Here is a 27,408-nt window from a genome sequence, read left to right on the forward strand (position 1 = left end):
AAAATGAGTGAATGAGTGAGTGAGTGAGAGTATTAATAAGCCATCTTTTTGACCACCTGGTTTGTCACCGAGCCCATTTCTAACCTCAATGCCGTTCTGGTTTTACTACGATGCTCAAAAAGTTAAGTTGTTAGTCAACTAACCAAGCCAGTGAAGGCTGGCTTACAGTATGTTATGTAATATTCGCAGTGAAACGTTTTTTTAACTTTTAGGAATATGACCTTTCTCAAAATCCCATCAAATTGGCTTGTTTACTAACCATCTATCATTAGCTACAGTATGAAGATTTTGAACATTTAGCAATCTCATGCTAGGTAGCTATCTAAAATTAGCAATCAAATGTTTTTAGTATTTCGAAAAAAAACTCCCTTCTGGTTAGCTCCTGTTAGCTAGGAAAATGTGAAAATCCATGAATAATAATAAATCCCAGTCACTCATCCTTCTTCTATCATCTTCCCTTCATCAATTTATGACCTCAGACCCTGTATCCAGACATCACAGTGCATTGTGGGTATTCGGTAGCTGTAGGGATTTGCTGTGTGTTGTGGAATTGCATAAACACACTTCTTCTGCTTTTCTTTCTGACTACAAAACACCCATATAGTGGATATATGCAGGGACATGCCTAAATTTCCATCAGGCCCGCTTTCATTTCCATCTATGAGCCCAACATTGAAGAATAGAATCAAAGAAATCCTCATGCTTTTATGCGTTTAAGGGTTCGTGAAATAAAAAGTTTTACTTTAGACAAGCAGCATGTCATCTGTCATATTAGTTTTTGTTAATAAAGGCTTATTTAAAAATCTAGAGGATTTGCAGTACATCTCGTATGATATCCTAGTTATGAGTGACTTATGAGCCGCTCTTCGCTCCCATTGTTTGCTTTAAATAATAATAATAATAATAATAATAATAATAATAATAATGATAATAATGATAATAATAATAATAATAGTGTTTCTTACCTGTTAATGCCCTCCTGTGTGTAAAAGACTCCATAAGTGAGGATGGTGCCACGTGTCTCCACTGGGGGGCGCCAGGATAGACGCACAAAGCGGCTGGACACAAGCACAGGGGTCAGGTCCCGGGGAAAAGAAGGGAGGACGCCTGAGCTCGGGACAACTGGTGGGGGAGGAGAGGAGTAAGTCAACGAAGGAGTGTGGGGTACGGGGGGATCAGAGGGCTGGACAGCTGGAGTGCCCTCTGACCCGTTAGTCATATACAGGGAAGAAAGGAGGAGAGTAGAGGGGTGAAGGTAAAGGTGAGAGGAAGAGAAGAGAAGAGAAGAGAAGAGAAGAGAAGAGAAGAGGTTCAGGGGTAAGGAAGGAGGTAAGGGGGGAAAGGGGAGAAAAGCCAGGAGGGTAGGAAGGGAGGGGTGAAAGAAACAATAGGAGCAATGGCCAATGGAATGGAAACATAAGGAAAGAGAAATAAAGAGAGAAAGAACAGACCAGGAAGAAAAGAAAGAAGAAAGATAAGGAAGATCACAGACTAGAAAGGCTTCGCTCATAAAAGATCAGGGTACTTAGTCAACGTCACAGAGGAAGCATGGAGGACTGAGCAGAATGAGACAGCCCAATGTTAAAGCATCACTCAGCAATGCAGCACACAGCAAGATCAAGCATGCTGACATTAGCAATGAACAACAACGAGAACGGTGGACCAACAATGCATTGTGTTCACAGTAGCCCCTCGCAATACCAAAAGGCAAGTGGTGCACCAAACAAGAATGGAATGAGAAGCGGGAGTGAAGACAGGGAATTTGAGTCTGATGTGCTCAGAATACATGATGGATAAAAGGATCTGCTAAAGGAATACGTGTCAGATATGATAAAGTGTCTATAAATGCTAATCCTCACTCGGGGCACACTTGCTATGCATAACTCATCACCCCCTTTCCCAGATCCCATAGAACCAAAGTATTACCGCTTTCCAGATTTGATTAATTCCATTGAAACTATCTATTTAGTGGTAGTATATCAGCTGGTGCAACATTGATCCTGTGCTTCCTTGGACCACCACCTATATATCTTCTCAGTGGTGCTCCAATGGAGCATTGATGGACAAGGTATAGGGGCTTCTAGGAATGCATGGCTGTCAAATAACATCTCTACAACACTTAAAACCCTGATCCATATGTAAGCGTGTGTACAGCCGTGTGAGATGAAACCTCTGGATGCTGTTTTCACACCTGTGATGATGCTCTCTCAAGCAGACACAACCATGTCAGATACTACCTTCACACACTAGTTCACACTCTCGCCTGGGGAATGAGTGTTACAGTACGACCCAGCACACACACTCTCGGGCTGTCTGATATGAGCTGAAACAACAAATCCCACTCGAGTCGAAGACGCAGTCAGAAGACTGAAGATTGGTCCACTCTGACTCGGAAGGCTTGTTCGCTAGGCCATGCTGGTAAAACACACACGTTTGATGATGATGTCTAAAGCAACTCTGTGTTATGGAGTTACAGTAGGTGAGGCTTGAACTGCTGCAATGAACAAATCGCTTTGTAAATAGACACTGCTATCAGCTCCTGCACAGTGCAACCATTGGAAGCTTATAAAGGGTCAATCCACAAGTGATCGTTGAACTGTTTGCTGTATTCTCCAATTGCTGCGTCATTACTAAATCTATTTTAAAAAGCAATAAGCACTCTGTCCTTTTTATTTTGAACCAGGTAAATAATCTAAACAGTTGCACCATATTAAGAATATTAAGCATGGACCAACAAATAAACAAGAGTACCAAGGCATGTGTTTTTTCTTTTACCCGAACCTCATGGGTATGCAAAAGAGTTCCCAGCAGATTATCAGGTCTCAGTATATTGTAGCATCTGGTCCTGAGGGAGAGAGCGGTAGTGGAAGTGCTACAGAACAGGAGCTCAGAGAGACCAAAATAGATGCCAGTAAACATGTTAGAAATCTGCAAGGTGTTAATGTCGCCTTAGTTTAAGCCACGCTAGATCAAGGACAGAGTTCATCGTGTGGCTCTGCGAAGTGTGCTATGAAATATGTAAGTCATTATAAATGGAAATTTGGACATTGATGTATTCAAGAGTTCAGAATGGTCACATTTACAATTATGGCATTTGGTAGACTCTCTTATCCAGAGGAGGGGCGGTTCTACAGGCAGGGCCACAGGGGCCCTGGCCCCTGCTGAAATCTGATTGGCCCCTGTTCCATCAATCGTCGACCAGAAGAGCGACCGGAGAATTTTTCACAACGATCACAGATGCAATTCCACCCCCAAACAATTGGTGGCACTCAAGCATTTGAAAAAGGAATGACTGCCGAAATGTATTTGCACCGTACTGAATAAATTATTTTGTGTGCTTGAATTTACCCTGTACTTGGCCCCTGAATGTAACATGTGGCCCCTTAATGGCCCCTGTTACAGAAAAATCCTTGAACAGCCACTGATCCAGAGCAACTTAGGTTTATCTCATTTATACAGCTAAACAGTTATAGGGTTAAAGGTCTTGCTCAAGGGCCCAGCAGTGGCAGCTTGGTGGTCCAAGGGTTTTAACTCACAATCTTCCAATCAGTAGTTAACTACTTAAGCTACCATCTCAATCTATCAGACTATCAGAAAGTATGTTTGTGGAGGTAAAGAACATCGCTTAATCAAACAGTGTACCTTGAGGAACCAGTCTATACCAAAGATCACAATTTTGTTTTATTTTCTTGATCTTGGACACAATAGATTCAGTATTGTTTGGTCCAACAATCTAACAAATTTGAGTCAAAAATATTCATTCATTCATTCATTCATTCATTCATTCATTTTCTACCGCTTATCCGAACTTCTTGGGTCATGGGGAGCCTGTGCCTATCTCACACGTCTCGGGCATCGAGGCAGGATACACCCTGGACGGAGTGCCAACCCATCACAGGGCACACACACACACTCTCATTCACTCACACACTCACACACTACGGACAATTTTCCAGAGATGAGTTTGGGCATATATATATATATATATATATATATATATATATATATATATATATATATATATATATATATATATATATTTATTTCTGCGCTTCATAACTTTACTTTAGAAAGTAAAGTTATTGATAAATGGGACCTGAAGACCATCAGCCATTTTGTATGTGCCACCTAATGGACTCTTTAGACATTTCAAACATAACATGAGTTAGCATAATTTTATTTTACTACTATTATTATTATTATTATTATTATTATTATTATTATTATTATTATTATTATTGTATTTGTTGTTGTTATTTACATTTGTTTTACTAAAACTGTAGTCACAAAATCTCATTCCAGTTTAAAAGTAAATATCTAGATAAAATGACAAAACAATTTAAGCTCGAATCCGACCGGCTGTTTGAAACGTCGAAGCCCCGGAAGTCGGATAAGCAAGAATTAGCCTAAGTCGCTCATTAGCGGAAGAAAACGACTGAGTAATTTAACAAATAGATGATCTCAAAGTGATTGGATAAAAAACAGTCTTTGATTGAAACGAGACTCTTCTTATCAGGCACTGTTGTATGCTTCATGTACTTTAAAGTGCTTTGAAACCAATTAAGTACTTCAGGTTAAAGAGCCCATTAGTCACAAATGGAGTCTCGGCAGCCATTAGCCTTTTCTTTCTCCCATCTTCCTCCTCTTTTGTGCTCATCATGAAAATTTACATCTTCCTCTACATGTATAACTGCTTTATAAAGTCTTTGTATCTGTAAACGCTGTCTCAAATAAATGACTGATAAACGTATGCACACGCATGAACATACGTCTCCTGCTCCTTATTTCTTTAACTGAAAACAGAGGGTGCTGAGGAAGCCAAAATAGACAAAATGACATGAACAGTCTCTAAATGCACCCATTTAGAGAAAGCTGAGTCGCAGTAATAGCTTCATCATTGTTCATCAGTGGAGAAAGAGCGAGCCAGGCTGAGAAGATGAAAAGATGACTATTTTTCTGTAATGCAGCAATGACAAAAGGGCCTTCCAAGTAAAAATCTTCTGTACAGTGCAACATGTCCCTCAAACGTGTCACACCATTCACATGATCGTGTCCGGATCATATCACAGATTGTTTCTAAATCCTAATGAGCGCTAATTTTAGCATCACACTTTTACCTGTCATAGTGTATAGTGTATAGGGGTAAAGTGTATACAGGTAAAGTGTTTATGGGTAAAGTGTATTAGGTAAAGTGGTTATGGGTAAAGTGTGTAGGGGTAAAGTGTATAAAGCCAGCTGCTTTCCTTATCATGGATCTTGAGTGAATGCAGGCACATCAGACAATCAGGTCTTCTGCTCGGAGGAAAGACTGAATGTGTTGAGGCTTAAATACCTCCGCTGAACATTTTTAATATCACTTAGTTACATGACTGGTATTGAGTTTATACTAAAACCAGTGGCCAATGCTGCTGACCAATCAGAATCGAGAATTCAACAGATCTGTGGTACAAGTTGATATCATTTATTATTATTATTATTATTATTATTATTATTATTATTATTATTATTATTATTATTATTTATTATTATTTTATTATTATTATTATTATTATTATTATTAATTTTATTATTGCAGTGATTAATTAGTGAACCATTGTGGATACTTAAAAAAAGCTAAAAGTGAAAACTAAACAATTTAATGTGGAAAAAGTATGAAACCCTGGGTCGTTACCATGGAAACATATCAGTAAAGATCTAAAAAACAGCATTTCTCCCCAGAACTTTCTTGTTGTTGATGTTCAGTCCTGTTCAACCTGCTCGTTTCTCACTAGCTGTCAAGGCTGTGCAGACCGACCTCCATGATCTCCCCACCTCCACGTCCATCCAGAGAGCAGTAGGGAGGACGTATCAGGTTTTAACCTTCGGCCATTAAAGGCAAAGCAAAAAGCCCACTATTAATCATGAAGTGGGGGGATATAGATGGAGACACGAACGTGATTACATTTTCCATCTTCTGAATGGCGCTGCTTAATCCGCCCCACGGGACGCCTCTGAGGGCTAATGGGATAATATAAACTTTGACTTCATTTTGTATAAAGGGGGTGGGAGGGAGCTTTATTTCATCCGGTGTTAAGAAAATTAATTACAATTCGGCGTCATGCAAAAATGAGAAATGGACGGCACTGGGAATCGCACTGGTAAAGAAAACTTCTCCCTTAAACATGTTAAATATGTTTTTAATGAAATTTAAGTGATGTGTTTAGAGACTCTGTGTCTGAGAGCTGGACAGAAAAAATTACTAAAGTCCCGCTGCATCACTCGTGCTCTCTCTCTCTCTCTCTCTCTCTCTCTCTCTCTCTCTCTCTCTCTTTAGGTAGCTATAAAATGAGGTCTGAATCTCACTCCTTTCTCACTCCTCTCTCACTCCTCCGCTCTCAGCATGGCATTGTGGGTCATATAGGAAACCGTTAATTACAGACCTTAAGATTGAACTGTGACACCTATGAAGATCACACAGTAATTAAAAACTATAATAAGAAAATCGTTCAGAATGTTTTTTTTCTTCAATCTGAACCTCGCAGAGACAAAATTTTTAGTTTTCTCCGAGCTTATATTTAATCACTGTATGTCGTTATGCAACGCGACGGAAAGTATACATTCGATACGCCTTACAATAGAGCAGAAACTATGCCCAAGGATCATTTTTTCCCCCGATGCTACCTCCGATCCTTGTTTTTCCCATTGTTTGGAAACTGAAATAAAAAAAGGCCTTTGAGCCTTTAACTCGAGGTGCATCTATTCTCTGTTCAATTTTCTCTCCTCCCTCCAGCAGCATTAGTCTTTTTGGACTCAGAAAAAAAAAAAAGGCATTCTATCATGGAGCAGATCAATTTGCGATGTGTCGTAGTCGGGACGTGAAACAGCTGCACGCGCTCCTTTGATCAATGCAGCTGGACGATGCAGGGACATCAGGATGAAATGGACATCTGCGGAGGAGAAATGTTTTTCTTTCGCCCTACGTCTCGAGCGGCGTGGCCTCAGGGACGATCTTCATCACGCCCGCCCAGTGCTCCTGAGATAAATACATTTTTAATGGGTGAAAGGAGCAGAGACGTTGGGGGGGGGAGCTAGGAGGATGGTCGTTAGTGAAAACGGCAGATCGATCTAGGAGGACAGGTTACAGGAACTGGACTCTGAAGCTGTTAATGTTTTCTATTTCAGAGCCAGGTGTGTCCCGTGTCATCAGATAGCAAGAGGACTGATAGAAGATGAGCTGAAGCTCAATCCCAGTCTCAGAATTCGTAAACCGGTAGCATGGTGCTTGGGCAATGCTAGGAGCAGTGCATAATTAAAATAAGAAAGGATGTACTGTAGATATGATGAGAAGTGATGCTGGGTGCTGTGCTGGAAGCCATGCAAAATGAGAGAACCGAGGGGACGAGTCAGGCTTCTCTGTGAATTCAGAAGTTATGATGGTGCTTAGGGTGTAGCTGAGAACATTGTGGTCTCATTTATCAAACAGATATGAAAAATATTTTTGGAAATCCTTCGCAGGAGCATTTACATAAGAAATGATCCCGGTTAGTTCAGAAAAAAAAAGTTTGTATCCTATCCTGAGTTTGTGTAAATGTAGGTATAATAAAAATCACTGGTGTGAACCTCTAAAGATCAAACTGAGATGGATTAGTGAGATTTAATATTCCAATCATGTTCTGAAGTATGATTATGTGTTGATTTCATTTACACGCTACTTTAATTATCATTCTGTGAAATTTATTGACGATTTGAAAAACTATCGGTTTGTTATCGGTATCGGTAACAAATCCATAAATCCATAAATGAAAACAAATAAGACTCTAACCATTCCGAATATCATCTCAAACTATAACTATAAATTGTCTCAGAGAACCAATTATCTCAGAGAACCCACAATTATCTCAGAGAACAAAATATCTTCTCAGAGAACCACTAATCATCTCAGAGAACAAAATATCTTCTCAGAGAACCAACAATTATCTCAGAGAACAAAATATCTTCTCAGAGAACCAACAATTATCTCATAGAACTAAATATCTTCTCAGAGAACCCACAATTATCTCAGAGAACAAAATATCTTCTCAGAGAACCAACAATTATCTCAGAGAACAAAATATCTTCTCAGAGAACCAACAATTATCTTAGAGAACAAAATATCTTCTCAGAGAACCAACAATTATCTCATAGAACTAAATATCTTCTCAGAGAACCCACAATTATCTCAGAGAACTAAATATCTTCTCAGAGAACCCACAATTATCTCAATGAACTAAATATCTTCTCAGAGAACCAACAATTATCTCAGAGAACTAAATATCTTCTCAGAGAACCCACAATTATCTCAGAGAACTAAATATCTTCTCAGAGAACTAACAATTATCTCAGAGAACTAAATATCTTCTCAGAGAACCCACAATTATCTCAGAGAACTAAATATTATCTCAGAGAACCAAAATTTGCTTCAAAGAAGAAAACATTACCTCAGAAAACCACATATTATCTCAGAGAAATACTTATTATCTAAGAAAACCAACAATTATCTCATTTGTCCAACATTTTTTAGAGAAACAAATATGATCTCAGAGGGCCAAATATTATTTCAGAAAGCCAAACATTATATCATATAAGACCTCAAAAAAACACTCAAGCTTTTTTGTTGACTTTTATATTTTTCCCCCCGAAAATTCAGGACACCCGTGTGTGCATTTCTCTGCTGTATTCCTCAAGGGGTGAATACGGAAAGCAAAAATGAGACTGTCCATGTCTACGTTTTTACACAAATGTTCTTCGACTAAAAACCTCCATGTGAAACTCGTTTAAATGTAAAAACACTCCATGTTTTTAAAGAACCCTTGAGGAACTCTTCATCCTTCAGATTTCTGAGCTTATCTCACAGGACGGGTTTGAGGTTTCCGAGAGAACTGAACGTAGCTGATTTGGATCAGTATGTAAATCCTTCCTGACCTTCTTGAATATTAAGACGCTGTCAATGTCCTCAAACGGAAAAGAACGAGTACGGTTCAGAGATTCCACCGTAATCTCTCCATCGCCCACTTCTTCATTCCTCCATCTTATCTCTGCGTTAGTTGGAGAGGAAGATCGAGGGAGGTCTTTTCTAATTTCCACAATAACAATCGGTTGCCAGACGGAGCGTGAGGTTAATCTGGTGAGGAAAAAGCAGAGCTGGAGAAGAACAGCAGCCGGAGGTGATGGAAAGCTTTAGCGAGGGATGCCAGTGCCGAATGCACTTTTACAAACGCAAAGCAGCCTTCTTCTTTCTTCCATTTCTAACAGAACCTCACCGCATAGAACTGCATTCGAGAGATAAAGTCTAGGACAAAGTGGGAAGTATTCCACAGGGCCAAGTTTACCGCAACGGCTGCACGGAATCCGCCGAGTTCACACAGCTCCTCCTTCATGCGCCGCTAAATAAAATCACCGCGAGGGAAATATAGGTGAATTTATTTATTTATTTATTTATTTATTTATTTATTTATTTTACAAAAAAAAAAAAAAAGATCTTTCACAATATTTCTATAAATTGGCTAATAATCATTTAAAATTTATCTCATATATAAAAAAAACACGATCTATGGAAATTCTTCCTATAACGAAACGTTTTCATTGTTTAGAATGTACAAATGTTCCTATTATTGTTTATTTGTTATTCTAATTCTGTGATAAGCCATGCATTATTTTATTACATTAAAACACAGCATTATTTGTCAAAAAAACAGCATAGTGGAATAATTTTTTTGGGCCTTGAACATGTGCCGAACTGTTGTGGGTTGGTGGAGGCTTGAGCCCCTAACCTTCGTAAGCCATATTTTCATTTATAAACGCTTTTTTTCCTTGCTGTACTTTATTTCTGAACCGTTATGCATAATAATAATAATAATTTATAATCGCACCCTTCAGTGTCATCCAAATGAGGTTCCGGTTCCTATCAAGGTTTCTTTCTCTTCCATCTTAGGGAGTTTTTCCTTGCTGCAATCACTTTAATCACCTCAGGCTTGTTTATTGGGGATAAATGCAAAATCTAGGTGAATTTATTTATTTATTTTACATTTTATTTATTCTACACACACAAAAAAAAGATCTGCCACAATATTTCTTGAAATTGGCTAATAATCATTTAAAATTGATCTCATATATATATATATAAAAAAAAAAAAAACGATCTATGGAAATTCTTCCTATAACGAAACGTTTTCATTGTTTAGAATGTACAAATGTTCCTAATATTGTTCATTTGTTATTCTGATTCTGTGATACGCCATGCATTATTGTCTCCAACCCTGTGAGGATCCTGAGGCATCTTCGAGATGTTCCAGCTCCCAGTTGGATTCCACTTCATGAAGATTTTGGACCTTCATGGAGAAGATGCCAACTCCATGTGTTCTTTGAGGACAACAACCTCCTAATCAATACACAATTAACAGACTGTATCTGACTGTAGAAAGGACATTATTCATTATAACACTCTCTGGTGTTTACTGTATAACAGTTTATAATCACACCCTTCAGTGTCACCCGAATGACGATGAGGTTCACTTTTGAGTCTGGTTCCTCTCAAGGTTTCTTTCTCTTCCCTCTAAGGGAGTTTTTCCTCACCTCAGTCACCTCAGGGTTGTTCGTTGGGGATAAAAACTTTTGTATTAATATTAAACTTTTTGTACTGTGTTTCTTACGGTATGTCTATTGTTAAAAGCTCTATACAAATATTACTGAATTGAATCGTAAACCCTTCAGTCATGAATCACATTATCGAATCCCATGAATCAGATGCTCAAATGATTCAGTTGATAAATGATGATAATTGAATTAGCACATAATGACAGCTCTGACATGTGAAGGTGTGAGAAGCTGCTACTTAGATCTTCGATCACAATTTGGCAATTGATTTTCTTGTGTTTTTTAAGTGGCAAAGTGCAGCTTTGTATACAACAAAAAAAGCACAGCGTCATTGAGTCTAAGAACCTGATTGGCCTGGAGTTTTCTTAACCAGCTTGAAACTGGCTCTTTTAACTGAAGAGGCGGGACTTTTATATTTTAAACGGTTCATGTATTTTCATTCATTCATTCATTTTCTACCGCTTATCTGAACTTCTCGGGTCACGGGGAGCCTGTGCCTATCTCAGGCGTCATCGGGCATCGAGGCAGGATACACCCTGGACGGAGTGTCAACCCATCACAGGGCACACACACACACACTCTCATTCACTCACACACTCACACACTACGGACAATTTTCCAGAGATGCCAATCAACCTACCATGCATGTCTTTGGATCGGGGGAGGAAACCGGAGTACCCGGAGGAAACCCCCGAGGCACGGGGAGAACATGCAAACTCCACACACACAAGGCGGAGGCGGGAATCGGACCCCCAACCCTGGAGGTGTGAGGCGAACGTGCTAACCACTAAGCCACCGTGCCCACCTGGTTCATGTATTTGTTTTGTACAATTTTTTTAAAAAGGTTTTTAAAAACCAAAGGCATTTTCAGGATGATTCTGTGACATTTTTTTTTTTACTTGAATTGTCGAAAAGTTTTACATTTTCTGTTCAGCCAAAATGGAAACTAACAAAGAACAAAGAATGACAAAAAAGTCGAGAAAGAAAATGACTTTTAAAAAATGCTGTTTTTTTTCTTTGCTTTCATCACACACCTTTGAACAGTTAATTATGTACCAAATTCATTTAAATAAGAAAAAAAGAGAAAAAGCCCAGACACTGTCAGCCGTGACGACAGACACAGGTGCCGAACGATCCCCTGATGCGTTTCACCTGCAGCCGGCACACAAACACCGAATCTGGCGGCACACCGGAGCCAAACGTTGGAGAGAAGCTCCTCCATACAGCAGCTGTGATCGGACAAATCTTCCCAAAATACTAATTCTCAAGAACAAAACACAAGAAGACTTAGACTGTTGTCCTCACACCTTAGAACTTCAGCAGTCTATAGATTCACTTTTTTCATTCATTCATTCATTTTCTACCGCTTATCCGAACTACCTCGGGTCACGGGGACCCTGTGCCTATCTCAGGCGTCATCGGGCATCGAGGCAGGATACACCCTGGACGGAGTGCCAACCCATCACAGGACACACACACACTCTCATTCACTCACACACACACACTCACACACTACGGAGAATTTACCAGAGATGCCAATCAACCTACCATGCATGTCTTTGTACCAGGGGAGGAAACCGGAGTACCCGGAGGAAACCCCCGAGGCACGGGGAGAACATGCAAACTCCACACACACAAGGCAGAGGCGGGAATCGAACCCACAACCATGAGGCGCACGTGCTAACCACTTAGCCACCGTGCCCCCCTTATTCATATTTAATTTACTATAAGATAAAAACACAAAATAAACACAAAATAAAACACTCATTTTTTTTCCATCACAAGCTCAGCTTTAATCCTGACTGACTTTTTTTTCGATCGATTGCATGGACTTTAGTTTTCATTCGTTTCTCTGAGCAAAGGCAAAGACTTTCTCGGCTTCTTTGTGGTAATTAGCGAAACCTGCATCCTGAACACTTTTAGTTATGGATACAGAAAAAAAGATAAAGTTACTGAGATTTCTTTCAAAATCATTAAACAAACATTTTTTAAATTTTTTTAACAAACGTTTTTTTTAATTATATATATATATATATATATATATATATATATATATATATAATAAAAAAAAACGTTTGTTAAAAAAAATAATATATATATATATATAAACTAGGGTTTATGTAAAAACTCTAGGGTTCATGTAAGGAGACTGATTTAAAAAAAATAAAAATAAATAAATATATGACATTGTAAATAATTTATATATATTTTACAATATTTTACAATATATATAATTACTTACAATGTCAGGAATGTTTTCTGTGCCATTGTGTCTGTTGTTACTATGGAAACTATATATAATAATGAAATACTTACATAAATTCCTGCTAAACTAGCAGAGTAAGAGCTGTGTTAAATATTAGTCCCTATTATCATTCTTCCTCCTCTTCCTTCTTCTTCTTCTTCTTCTTCTTATTTATATTTATATATATATATGTATGCTGACCAATCAAATTCAAGAATTCGGCTATAATATGTAATGACTAAAAGCTCGATACTTTATGACAAAAAAGTGTCTTAATAATAATAATAATTATAATAATAATAATAATAATAAGAAGAAGAAGAAGAAGAAGAAGAAGAAGAAGGAAGAGGAGGAAGAATGATAATAGGGACTAATATTTAACACAGCTCTTACTCTGCTAGTTTAGCAGGAATTTATGTAAGTATTTCATTTGTAAGTCATTTAGTCATGTTTCCATCTAATGGACTTTAGATCAGCTTTAACCCAAAGCTCTTCCTGATCCATCTCATCTCCTGGTAGCATCTTAAACCACCAGGCTTCATTTCTCAGAAGCTTGACCTGCAAATCAACACAACTGAGAGACAACTGAGCGAGAGCGGTCAATTACACCATGACACATGTTTCAGAAAGCACACGCTGACTGTTACACTCTGAAACAGATAAACCTCAGCGGTGATGACGTGAAGCTTTATTCGTGAGAGTGAACCTTATTCAGTTTGTGGTTTTGATGGCAGGCCTGAACATACAGGAACGTCAGAGTTAATCTAGATTTATCTGTTTGTTTGGAAGCCACACATCGGTGAAGAAGTGTAAAGCTCTGGAGAGTGGCAGAGAGAGAGAGAGAGAGAGAGAGAGAGAGAGAGAGAGAGAGAGAGAGAGAGAGAGAACTGGACACTGAGCGAGAGATATTGTGATGTGCGCTCCTCCACCCTGAAGGGAACTGAGAAGAACTCTCCTATAAAGAGGTGTGTGTTGCCATGGAAACAGACCAAGTTCCTGACTCTGGTCCCAATCAAACTCCCAGATGATGTGTGAATGAGGCATCAGAGAGGGCCGTGACTCACACAGGCGTGAGAACCACGTCTGCAAAGGTATAACGGCGCAAACGTGACTAACTTCTTAATCGAACTTCATTATTCTAAGCGGGATGTGATTTTGGTGCCATTTAGTTTTTGAGCCACGTCGCTGATGCTGCAAACGGCTAATGTGCCAGGACAGATATTCAATTAGAATGCGTTCTTTCTTTCTTTCTTTCTTTCTTTGTTTTTTATTCTAAGTGTGAATATTTTCTCTAATGCCGTGTGCATCTGGTGGCTCAGACCATAGAGAGAGAAAACCGGCAAAGACGCAAAGCTGCCATTTTTAATACCTGAAGATATTTCTCCTGCTCCTCCACCTGCCACTCATCCTTTTCTCAGCAGCCAAGGAGAAAATAGAAAAACACGCTCAAGCATGAACAACACTCTGACTCCAAACTCCGCCCCCTGCGTGCGTCGCGTCCGAGCTCTGGTTCTGTCATGTGACCTACGGATGCTACGGGGCTGTACCATCTCTCCGGTCGGCAGGGGTGTGAGGTTTAGCAACGGATGAAGAAACAAATTAGTTGAGGTGTCAATAACGGATTCGGCCCAGCAGATCCCGCTGCTGAAGGCTAAGCCTGGTTTAGCGTGGCACAGCGCCAGGGCAGCTCTCCTTTATAACGCATCATGGGGAATCCTACTAGTCGCCTCCCTGCTGTGTGTAATGTCACTGTGTTACAGATCACACAGGAGAACCCAAGCAAGACGTCTGACACATCGCATTTGTTTACATTATCACGCTTTATTCAGATACATTATCTTTCTTTCTTTCTTTCTTTCTTTCTTTGTTTTTTCAGATGCATGATTTTTCTTTCTTTCTTTCTTTCTTTCTTTCTTTCTTTCTTTCTTTCTTTCTTCATTGTTTTTTAAAGATGGCATGATTTTGTCATTCTTTCTTTTTTCTTTCTTTCTTTATTTATTTCTTTCAGATGCATGATTTTTCTTTCTTCTTTCTTCTTGTTTTTCAGAGAATGATTTTTCTTTTTATTTTTTTTCTATTTTTTCTTTCTTTCTTTTTGTTTTTTAGATGAAGATTTTTCTTTTTCTTTCTTTTTTATTTTTTTTTTTTCTTTCTTGATTTTTTATTTTTTTATTTGTTTCTTTTTCTTTTTTCTTTTCTTTCTTTTATTTTATTTGTTTTTTAAGATGAATGATTTTTCTTTCTTTACTATTTATTTACTTTCCTTATTTCTTTGTTTATTTATTTACTTCCTTCTTTATTTATTTCTTTATTTATTTATCTAATTTAATTTGTTTTTTTAAGATGAATGATTTTTCTTTTCTTTTATCTTTCTTTCTTTCCCTTCTTTCTTGTTTCTTTCTTTCCTCCTATTTCTTCTTTTCTTTATTTCTTTCTTTCTTTTTGTCAGATGCCATGATTTTTTCTTTCTTTCTTTCTTTCTTATTTCTATTTCTTATTTATTTTTTTGTAGATGCATGATTTTTCTTTCTTTCTCTTTCTTTCTTTCTTTCTTTCTTTCTTTCTTTCTTTCTTTCTTTCTTTGTTTTTTCAGATGCATGATTTTTCTTTCTTTCTTTCTTTCTTTCTTTCTTTCTTTCTTTCTTTCTTTCTTTCTTTCTTTCTTTGTTTTTTCAGATGCATGATTTTTCTTTCTTTCTTTCTTTCTTTCTTTCTTTCTTTCTTTCTTTCTTTCTTTCTTTCTTTCTTTCTGTCGAATCACTTTTAGGACTAAAACTGAAATTAAAATTGTAGATTAATTGTAAAAATTAAAAAAATTATTTTTATTGCAAAAATTTTGCAGATGATGTGAAAAAAGAAAAATGAAAAGGAATGTAAATAATCTGTAAATTCTTGAATATTCCAGCAAAGCGATGTGCTAACCACGCTGAAGATCCACTGCCTGCTACTCGGCACTAAATCGAACTCTTACCTGACAAATGAAACTGCGTGAAGTTTAAACCCGAGTTTCGACACGGATCCGAGTGGAAGCCCTTTATGAACCCACGACCCTTAATGATATAAAGAATCCATGTATTCCAGTTCTTCTTCTTTTTCTCCTGAAAACTAAAAGGGTTCCTTGGTTTGTTGCACTGAGGGAAGCTTTACAGCCTGCATGTAAACCCTTTAAAGGAGCTGGATCCTCTTTGTCGAGGATAAATCCAGCACCCTAAAGGTTTATCTCCGCTGAGGGAAGTGCTAAAGGTTTAACACAGAAAGATGGACCAGGTTTTAGAGAAGAAATCACTGAGAATGTAAACTCATCAAAGCTCTGGGATTGAACTCAAAACTCATGTCTCGTGTATATTATAAGTTTTATACATATATCTCTGATTGTTATGTTGTCAATTAATCACGGTGCAGCGGTTAAAATGCCTTTCCATCACACACTATTTATTTATTTGTTTGTTTGTTTGTTTGTTTGTTTGTTTTTTAAGTCACTCTGAAAACTCTTTTAATTTTCACCTCTGTCTGTTTATAGCATGATGTAAGTTATTCTGTGAAATTCCAGATCTTAACGTTCCTGTTCCATTCAGCAGCAAAACATTATAACAACTGAAAGCTGTAACATGTGTAAATATGTTTGAGAAACAAGGGAGGAAGGAGAGCGCAGAGTCAGAGCCAGAGAGAGAGAGAGCACGAGAAGAGAGAGAGAGAGAAGAGAGAGGAGAGAGAGAGGGAGAGAGAGAGAGAGAGAGAGAGAGAGAGAGAGAGAGAGAGACGTCGCACGACGAGAGAGAGGGAACAGAGCAGAGAGGAGAGCAGAGGGAGAGCGAGAGAGAGAGAGAGGACGAGAGAGACGAGAGGCATAGAGAGTACATACAGAGATTCAGAGAGGAGAGAGAGAGAGAGGGAGAGAGAGAGAAGAGAGGACAATAGAGAGACGGCAGATGCGGGAGAGAGAAGAGAGAGAGAGAGAGAGAGAGAGAGACTCGAGTAGCGAGAGAGAGAGAGGAGAGAGATGGGGTAGAGGGAGAGAAGGAGAGAGAGGGCAGAGGGAGCAGAGAGGCCAGGAGGCCACAGAGAAAGGAGGGAAGGACAAAAGGAAAGAAGAGAAGACAGTTTAAAGAAGAGCAGAAGATCAACAAACTAAACAAATAAAGAAAAAGAAACAACTAATAACAAGAAGGAGAGAGTTCAGAGAGAGGGCATAGATAGCCGAGGTAGACTAGCGCCCAATCGAGCATGCCGCCGCGCACGCGCAGCGGACCAACTCTCTCGAGTTAGTGAGCAGAGGTGCTCGGGAGATGCAGATGGAGAATCGAGAGGCAGAGCAGGATGGAGCAGGAGATGAGAGAGAGTCACGCCCCATGACGGGGAGAGAGTAACCAGAGACTGTCGATAGGGAGAGAGAGTAGAGGAGAGAGAGAGATGAGAGAGAGAGAAGAGAGAGTAGAGAGGAGAGAGAGGGAGCAGAGAATGAGAGAGGAGGAAAGAGATGAGAGAGAGAGAGAGAGAAGAGAGAGAGAGAGAAGAGAGAAGAAGGTAGAGAGAGAGGAGAGAGAAGAAGAGAGCAGAGAGAAGGAGAGAGAGAGAGACGAGAGAGAGAGAGAGATAGAGAGAGAGAGATAGAGAGGGACGAGGGAGAGCTCTCTCTCTCTCTTGCTCTTTCTCTCTCTTGCTCTTTCTCTCTCTCTCTCTCGTTCTCTCTCCCTCTCTCTCTCTCTTACACACAAAAAAACACACACATACACACAATCTCTCTCTATCTCTATCTTTCACTCCCCATCTGTTTCTCTCTCTCTCTCACACACAAACACAGAAAATTGTGGTTGAGTAGCAGATGTCAAAAGCAGTGATTCATTTATTCTCACACACACACACACACACACACACACACACACACACACACACACACACACACACACACACACACACTAGTATATCCAGGCATATAATGGCACAAGACAAACACATACACAGGCTCTTACTGTGTATCTCCACCACGGCAGGCCGCTACCTCACACCGTTAGCACTCAGCCGCTCGGCTTGGGGTTTCACACAAACATCAGCAACTGATGAATAATTCAGCTCATGGTGCTTGTGCTCTGGCGACATTAGGTGCGGTTACATATCCATTTAGATGAAAAGCAGAAAGAGGGCTGTTATGGAAGAATAAAAAATTAGCAACACTTGCAGAATCATAATCTTAATTTAAGTCCCAGTGCATGCTAAATTGCTTGACACTATTCGCTGCAGAATGCTGAACAGCCTCTACCTCACATTGCAGATCAATTAACATTTGATTCAGGTGACATTTAGCTTTAAGAGCCCTTGCTAATTAGCGTCGCAGAGCCATTAGCTTAGCCGGGAAAGAACGGCTATAGATACCTGATAAAGCACAAGCTGTAGCAAACGGGTCAGTCGAGTCTGTGCTAATGTGTCTGTCCACTTAGCCCGGCAGCAGGGGGGTGGGCCATGTAGCTAGTGCGCTAGCATGTTAGCGCTGGCATTTTGAAACTCTACGGCTGATTGAACAGCGGCAGGAGAGCAGGTTAGTGTTGTTACCTGCAGTGCTACGATGAGAGTGCTCATTAACAAAAAGCTGTGGTGTTTTTTTTTGTTTTTTTTCAGACCTATTATCCAAACACAAAGACACTCACTGAAAAAATAGTGCTTTCGCATCTCCGGTAAAAGTCCTATCGTTTGGCCTGATGGAGAGAAAAAAGAGTACAAGGGAGAGAGAAAATACAGTGACAAAGAGGCTCCGCAGTTTTCCTTTTCAATTTGGTGGAAATGGGACTTTGGAATTGCGTCGTGTCGCTTTTTAAAGCAGGAAGATGGGTCACAAAAGGATATTACAATTCTGTGACCCAAATAGGTTTTCACACTGCTGTTCGATTTTGAACAAATGTCAAAAATTACAATTGAATCAAATTGCCAAACAGGTCTTTGGTGAAGTGAAGACTGCTTTTGACACTTGTTACTTAGATAAAGGCAATGAGGTGGATATGTCTGAAAATGATTACTGTACTCTATCTATTCATGCTGACTAAATTCACAAGGCTGATTTTCTGTACTGTACTGTATACTTCTCCAAAGATGGCAGTGTGCCTTGAAGAGGCTGTAGGTTTTTAGCACCTTCCAAAAACTAGATCTGTGGTGGTGTCTGTCAGACAAGTGCTGATTCGGTTCAAGTGACGTGACGTGACCCAAACTCAGAATTCGTTCTCCGCATATATCCCATCCAAAGTGCACACACACACACACCATGAACACACACACGGAGCAGTGGGCAGCCATTTATGCCGCGGCACCCGGGGAGCAGTTGAGGGGGTTCGGTGCCTTGCTCAAGGGCACCTCAGTCATGGCCGGCCCGAGACTCGAACCCACAACCTTAGGGTTAGGAGTCAAACTCTCTAACCATTAGGGCATGACTTACCCTTCCCACGATTTCCCCTTCAAGTGGTCTGCTTTCTTTTAACCTCCCAAAAACATACCAGGAGGTGGACTGGTTATACCTGGTCACACTACCTTTGAATCCTATCAACCACCTCATGTCCAATGTTTCTGGAATACTGTAGATTCCAGATTCACTGTGACCAGAATAAAAGGCTTATTAATGATGAGGATTTTAATGAATAGAAGATGGAATGGATTTTTGCAAAACCTCTGGCAAAGCAAGTCAGAGATGGAACAAATAATCGAGTCCAGTAAAAACAGTCGCTTTTCTTGATCACATCTAAGACCTTACTTCTTCTGTCCTTCATCCCTACTATAATAAACGGCCAGAATTGTCCACAAGTGTCTTGTACACACAATATGGAGAAAAGCTTGAGATAAATGAACCGTCACAGCCATATGTGTGAATGAGAGTGTGTGTGTGCCCTGCGATAGGTTGGCACTCCATACAGGGTGTATCCTGCCTCGATGCCCGATGACGCCTGAGATGTGCACAGGCTCCCCGTGACCCGGGAAGTTCGGATAAGCGGTAGAAAATGAATGAATGAATGAATGAAAGTTCAACAAGCATATATGTATATGATGGTTAGTTAATGGACAATCTTTTGGCCATGTTGGTAAAACATCGACTTGAAACCAATCACCACACAGCCACACATAGATTCACAGAGGCACAATAACCTTACGCTAGACTTACTCTAGCACACACTGTAGTGGCTGGACAGAAGAAGTGTGCTCTCCATTTGCTTGTTTTTTTTTTTTTTTACTAAACCAATCTTTACACAATCTCTCAAGTGGAATTGGGCTTTCTAAACAAGACTTTGAAAAGCAAACTCTGAAGAGTACAAAGGCAACAAAACGTCTTGTAGGAATTTGAAAATCTTTACTGACTCAATAAACGCAGTGGGCCAAAGGACTACAGTGTGAACGGAAACATTTTCAGAGCTCCATCTTTGAAGGACCTTTGGGTAGATCTGTCTAAATAAATGCATTTGAAAAAAAATGTTTGGTTATTGGCATGCTTGAGTCCGAGGGCCACTGTTAGGGATTTAAGCACCACTTCACCTCAAAGTATCTCCAAATCTTTGATTTTTTTTTATTTATTTTTTATTATTGAATTCTGGCTTCTCAGCAATTCACCAGTAGACTCTGACATACCGGGTAGCACCCACAACTCCAGACAAATACATTTTGCCTACTTATCAGATTTTCTTCTCTCGGGACTCTCAACTGACCCAGATCCAAACATCCAAAAAGTGAAACCCCCACCCACCCACCCACCCCCCACCACCACCGTCCCACTCTTCCCCATGACAGGTTTCTTTTTCTAACATCAGGGTTTGGCCTTTTCAAAGAAGACAGTCCTAGATCAGTTTAAATGGCCCTTTGTCTATCTGAAAATCCTGACAGATGCCAAAGAATCCCAAATGTCAGTGGGATGGCGATAAGGAGGAGATTTTCATCTGATCTTCGGATCCTGTGGCACAGAAGGCTGTTGTCGACCCGATGAGGTGATCACAGGTGGCAGCGGGGGGATGTACCGTTTTTGAAATAAGAGGTCAAACTGAGGCTTTGGTGCTCTAACGAATAAAAATAGATGGGTTGCTGACATCCTCGGTCAAGTACGATGCGCTTTGGGAGAGTTCTTAGCTTTTTTTTTTAGTTCTTTCTAATGCGGATAGTGCCTTCCTATTGCAGAGAGTGACTGAGATGACTGGATGATAGTATTCATAAACAAAACAGTCTGGGCAAGGTCAAATGGAAAATATACAGTATGTACACTGAGAAAACCCGCTCAATAAATATGGAAGTACAGACACATTTTACACAAATAAAGACAACCTGAAATCATTTTGTCAGTCACAGCTCACCTTGTCATCAAACTGATCATTTATATTGTCCATCCACTCAGGTTTGCACGTAAACACTGATATTTAAACCCCTGTGGTTTTCTGAAGCTGTAGAATTAGCTATATATCTAAATGCTATACAGGAGCTTTAGGGAAGTAAAGATGAGGATTGGGCAGCTCAGAGTAATTAACCCAATAAGTCGAATGGGAAAGCAATGAGGCATTGGTTTAATCTGCCGTCTTCACTGTGATGTGATGAACAGTTTATATTTAACAGCAAACTAAACAGACCCTCGGCCATTTGGCTAAACGCTCGGTTCGTCCAAGCGACCATGTGACGGCAGGTTGGACGGCGGGAAAAAAAAGGTGATTAATTAACCATTAATCATGTGCAGCTGGCACATTTTTGGTGGCGTACTGCACAGATCGTTAACTTGTATTATGAGTATCAGGGATTGTGTTGGGCCTCAGAGTCGGGTGCAGCGCGACCTATGTGAGGTGACGAAACCCGACTTTGGTGTGTGACAGAATAACAAATGCTTTATATCTGCAGTGTTTCAGGCATGAATAACCGAAGTGCCTCCATTCAGCCTGGTACAATGTTAACATTTTTTGAAAGCAAGAATCTAGAGTAGCGGCTTGCTTGTAATGAAAATGCTGAATGAATAGATTAGCAATAAATGTGCAAATCAGACCTTTACGCACAAAAGGACAGCCTAAAATTCCCACTTCTAATAATCCTGCTAGGAGAATTCTGTAGAGAGGGTCATATGCCAAGCATGGAGCTGGAGAGCAACACGAGACGGGATCGCTTTTCTTCATCAATCTGTCGAAGGAAGTCATTAGTCTATTATTCATGTGCTGTTACCGAAGGGATGCAAAGATCTATTTATATTTTAAACTAGAAAGAGAGAAAGGAAAATACAGTGTGCTGCAAATAGATACTGGTAAGTCTGAAAGCATGAAGAAAGAAAGATTCAACAAGGCTACGGCTGTAGCGAAGCTAGCAGATTTTCTGCTGTCAATCACGACCGAGCTATTTGCATTCCTAAAGAAATTCCATCCATTTCCCTCAGGAGACAGACCCGCTCTTATCAGCTGTGATCTGACAGTTCACAAAATACTCAGAGAAAGAGAGAGAGGGAGAAAATAGTGTGAGCCGAAAGGATGGGCCCCAGACATAAAGCGCTTTTGTTCCTGGAGAAACGATAAGCTGCATTAATGTGAAAATACGATGGAGGACATTCATTAAACGAGAGGCGGAGCAGGAACCGAAAGAGATGTAGAGAGAAATCTAGAATAGGGGACAACAAAAAAAGGAGGAATCACACATTTTAATTATATCCTATTTAATGTGGTCTTTAAAAACGTGGTCTTTAAAATCCGCTGACTCATGAACTTGTGTGAAGTAAAACATGAAACATAAATACAGTAAAGAGAATGAAGTTCTACAAGAATAATGTTGCCGTTAAAAGTGATTCATAACACAATATCTAACGCAGATAGAGATTTTTTTAGCCTCAGTAAAGCTAAAATAATAACAACCTACTGTATATTATACTACAAAACGACTCGGCTGTTTACCCGCATACAAGTGGCTGCTAAACCTGGCTAAACATGCTAACGTTCCAGCTGTCATGTGTTCACCGTGTTTTATATTTAGATTGAACATGAATACGAACGATTCACTTATGTTGTTTACAAGTTTATTAACTAGAGTTATGCGGTAACGTTTATATAATGCTAAATAATATCGTTTCAGTTCAAGCTAAATACATGTACACACTGGCATCACGCAGTGTCTTTTCTCAGTCATTTTTCAAAAATATCTGAGGTAAATGTTGATAATGACAACAATTATATCTGGTTTTTGTTGTCATTATACCGTTACGATGTCTGTAGAAATGCCCAGACGAGGACGTTCTAGCTAAGATCCGTCAAATAAACCGTGCTACTTTCGAATGGGGTTCAAGGAGATAAAATATTAATATAAACACTTCAAAAAGTCTGTTTTTTAGGGAACAATAAAGCACAGACTTATCTTTTGTATGTTCTGTAAAGCTGCTTTGAAACAATGTCAAATGTTAAAATGCTATGCAAATAAACTTGAATTCAACTGATTTGAATTGAATACCAAAAAAAAGCAAGAAGAAGAAAAAGAAGAGCGGCTTCTTCTGACTTCTGAGACTGGCCATAAAATATGGATAATGGCGTCTCCAGGCAGCTGGCAGTTTAGCAGGACTTGACACTTGTATATCAGTGAGTGTTATACAATTAGGCTAATTAATTAGCAAGCTGCCGATGCAAGGCTCAGCTGTGATTAATAAATAAATGTACTGATGGTCTCATGGAGAATGAATAATTGCTTGAAAAAAAAAAAAAGAAAATGATCTCCTAACAAGCTTGAAATGAGTCACAACATCATTCCGTAGTCTTAATAGCACCTTTATTTATTAACGGTAAGTTTATCATGAGAAATATTTCTGCAATGAATTTCCGCCTCCTCAGAGCTACATTATAATTAGCTTTGGCGATGTTTTCATGGCGATGTAAACTATCTTTCGCTTTTAGCCAACTTGTACACGTTTACACAAGCACATACTTTACTTTGTTCATATCTCTACATATACTGTACAAGCGTGCCTGAATACAGCTAGTTTAAAAACTATGCTCAACTATGGGCTTGTATTTAATATATAACCACTGAGCTAGATTTAATGCTAGTGTCAACAAAATCCTGTAAATGATAGCTAGATGCAGTTTTGACAATCTGTGATGTAGAAAGAAGAAGAATTAGCTAGAAAATATGTGAGAAGTCACATTTCTAAACTTCTAAACTAAAAAATTCAACATAGAAATCAGCGGTAATAGTTTTAAGCTAATTATTAGCATTAAGGATACTGCCTCTGTCAGCAGGGGGAGTAAGAGTGCAAAACACACACACACACACACAAACACAGACACACCACTGAGGGATAAATAGCCTGCGTCTTGATGAATGATTATATAGCCTGCCTCTTGATGAATGACTCCCTCTGATTGGCGAAATTCTGACGCTGTTTCTGCAGCTAGCCAGGCATAAATCATCAGAACAGGAGGCTAGGGAGTGCCAGCAACAGCTTAGGAGCTCTATACACACACAATCTTTCTCTCTCACACACACTTTTTCCCTACCCAAAATTTTAAACATCTCATCATGTACCCTATCTGACCCTGACAGCATCATGGAAACACGCAGCACACGGGCTGCTAATCAAACTGTCCATCAGCGGCTACACGTATTATACTGGTAATAATGACCTGCCTTCAGTAATGGGATTAGTGCATGTAAACCTGACCAGTGAGGGGAGATTGTAGGAGATTGGAAGATGGTGGAAGGCAGAAAGAGTGTATATAAAAAGGGAATAGAGTTTGTTGGGGAAATATGGAGATAGTAAGAAATCTTTACGTTCTTCATAGCTCATACTTGAAGATTTATTTATTTCTGTTTTTTTTTAGCGTTTTTCTCTAAATTTGTTGCACGGTTTAAATGTCCCCAGAGAGATACAATCCAGAGAAACCTTTATATTTATAACATTTCACAGACGATCTTGTCTATAGTAAGTAACTAACTAACTACTTATATAAACATTAACAACTTCTAATTTCATATATTTCTTCTCTCTCTCTCTCTCTCTCATTCTCTCTCCCTCCCTCTCTCTCGTTCTCTCTCCCTCTCTCTCTCTCTCTCTCTCTCTCTCTCTCCGCCCCCACTCTCTCTTCTGCCTCTCTCTTTCTCTCTCTCTCTCTCTCTCTCTCTCTCTGCCCCCCCCCCCCCCCTGTGTCTTATAGGCCCAGCAGCCTCTGTGTCCTTCTGCAATGCTGCTAGATGGAAAATCAGGAGTGGATTCCTTCACCTGACTGTGATCTCTGTTCCTCTGCAGCAGCTCCTCGCCCTTCGGTCCAGAGCTGTTTGGTGTAATAAATATCATGCTATAAACACTAAAGTATACAGCCGTTCTATAAATGTTGTGACACAGGCAGGAGCCAAGGGACAGCGAGGCAGCGGTCCGAACAGCTTGTGTATCGGCCCTAAATGACCAGCAGCCCATAATGACATTAAAGCCATTCTGCTCACTTCCAGCAAACCAGCAACAGATGTGTGTCATTGATGTGAGAGAGCATCAGATTCTGTGCCAAACCACATGCAGGCCAAATCATACCATGACACTACATCAAGGTAAAAAAAAATCTTACAAAAAATAGGATTTCATCATTTAAAATAGGAAATACACCATCGTAGTTTTAGGAATCTCGAATAGGAATTTCTTTATGGTGTACCACAGGGCCAGGTGTTAGGCCAAATCCTATTACTAATTTATCCTGCTGTTTATCCTGATATAATGACTTAAAAATGGAAACAGGATTATTTTTAGATCTATTACAATTTAACAAGGGCTCTAATAGTGCTGTGAGGTCCGGAATTAGATATTTTTTAAAAAAAAATTCTAAATCAAAACGGTCATATTTAGGAAATGTGACTTGCTGAGCTTCCAATGGGTTTAAAAATATATCACATAGAAATCTGTATACTTGATTTAGAATTACACTAACGGTATCTCATGCATGGCTACAAAACAGTTATGGGGTCAGCTTCTGTGTTAAGAGCAGGACTTTGCTGTGAACACTAGAGTATTTAATACTCATAGATGATTGCGCTTGACGATAAGAAGGTGTGTGTGTGTGTGTGTGTGTGTGTGTGTGTGTGTGTGTGTGTGTGTGTGTGTGTGTGTGTGTGTGTGTGGGCAGGTATTAAAAAAAAAAGATAAATCAATAAAAAAATTCTACAGATTGTGTAGATGTTTCCTGACAGGCAGCAATGATTAGATTAGATTAGATTAGATTCAATAAAATCAGATTAGATTAGGTCTTTCCTGCAGTTTTCAGTTTTCCACAAGATTTAAATTTATGTGTTAAATGAATAAAGAAATGAAAACAATTTAAAAAACATATTTATTGCTCTATTCTATTTTGCTCAGATCATCTGGTAACTTATTATTATTATTATTATTATTATTATTATTGTTGTTGTTGTTGTTGTTGTTGTTGTTATTATTATTTTATTTTTTAATTATTTTTAGTTTTAGTTTTATTTATTTATTTATTTTATTCCCTTCACAAGGTACTGAGATGATGGGGTGATACAGCTAACTGTTTATTACAGCTCGGATATTAATTTTATAATAACGAGTGCAGAGGGCACAGGGAACATGTTGGTGATTACAGAGTATTCTGTGTAATCTAATATTTTCTCACCAAGGAATATGGATCTTGTAATGAGCTTGTTTGTGTGTAATGAGCTTCAAAAAACACACAAATAAAAGAAAAAAAGAAATTGACTCGTTTTCTGCACCGCAGTCATTTGGCTCCGGACCGTGAGCACGGCTATGCAAATTAATATTTTTTATTCATTAATGTATTTTTTATTCATTAAAGTTAGGCATCTGCAAAGTTATAGAGAATATTAAACAATATTTAGTAAACAGTAAAGAAAGATGTAATTACCCCTGACTCCGGTTTATTGCTGGGAAATGAGCCGAGGCGGCGTTAAAATTAGGACGTTACTGATTCAAGGGTTTATTCACAGTACTGAAAAATCACAGTCTGGGTTCTGAAGAGAGATTTTCCTCTGTGGAGTTGTTGATTTGTTTTATTTAGAGACTAACACGTACAGTAGCAGTGCCGATGACTGCGTGAGTCTGATCTAGGAAGATACTGTAGAGCATCGTGTGGTGAAAGTGACACGGACGTCCAGCGTCTTTATCCGCACACTGACGTGGAAGCGTTCGCATCTTCCCTTTACTTTATGTAGTAAATGCAATCAGTTCCCTCAGGATTTTGTTGCTTTTTTTTATTTTTTTATTGTTGAGTACAAAATACTTGATACAATTTTTCAAAATTGGACTGGAAATTTTTCGAAATGTGTAAAATTTTTTCCAAACATTTTTTTTTAAGAAAACTTGACTTGTTGAAATAACATGCTGTAAACTGTGCTCATGTTCGACACGTGAACGTAAGAGGGATTCAGCTGAGCGTGTTCGACGACGTCACACGACATGCGGAAAATCTTCGACAATTTTGAAAAATTTCAAAATTTGTAAATCGCAGATTTTGCTTGGTTGTACTGTATGTTAATTGATATGATGTCAAAATCGCACGATACTGAATAAAGAACAACTAAATCAGGGTGAAGATCATCAACAGAAGTGGGGTGTGATGAAG

The 27,408-nt window shown here is 39.1% G+C and overlaps 1 protein-coding gene across 1 annotated transcript in view; it reads right to left on the reverse strand.

Moving 5' to 3' along the window:
* Window positions 1-27,408, reverse strand: part of dcc (DCC netrin 1 receptor) — a 251,221-nt gene that overhangs the window by 76,796 nt on the left and 147,017 nt on the right. Inside the window, exon 8 of the mRNA XM_047809631.1 lies at window positions 966-1,122. Within this exon, the coding sequence (XP_047665587.1) occupies window positions 966-1,122 (157 nt within the window). The remainder of the gene's footprint in view (window positions 1-965; window positions 1,123-27,408) is intronic.

Source organism: Tachysurus fulvidraco, chromosome 26, assembly GCF_022655615.1.
Source record: "Tachysurus fulvidraco isolate hzauxx_2018 chromosome 26, HZAU_PFXX_2.0, whole genome shotgun sequence".
NCBI lineage: Eukaryota > Metazoa > Chordata > Actinopteri > Siluriformes > Bagridae > Tachysurus > Tachysurus fulvidraco.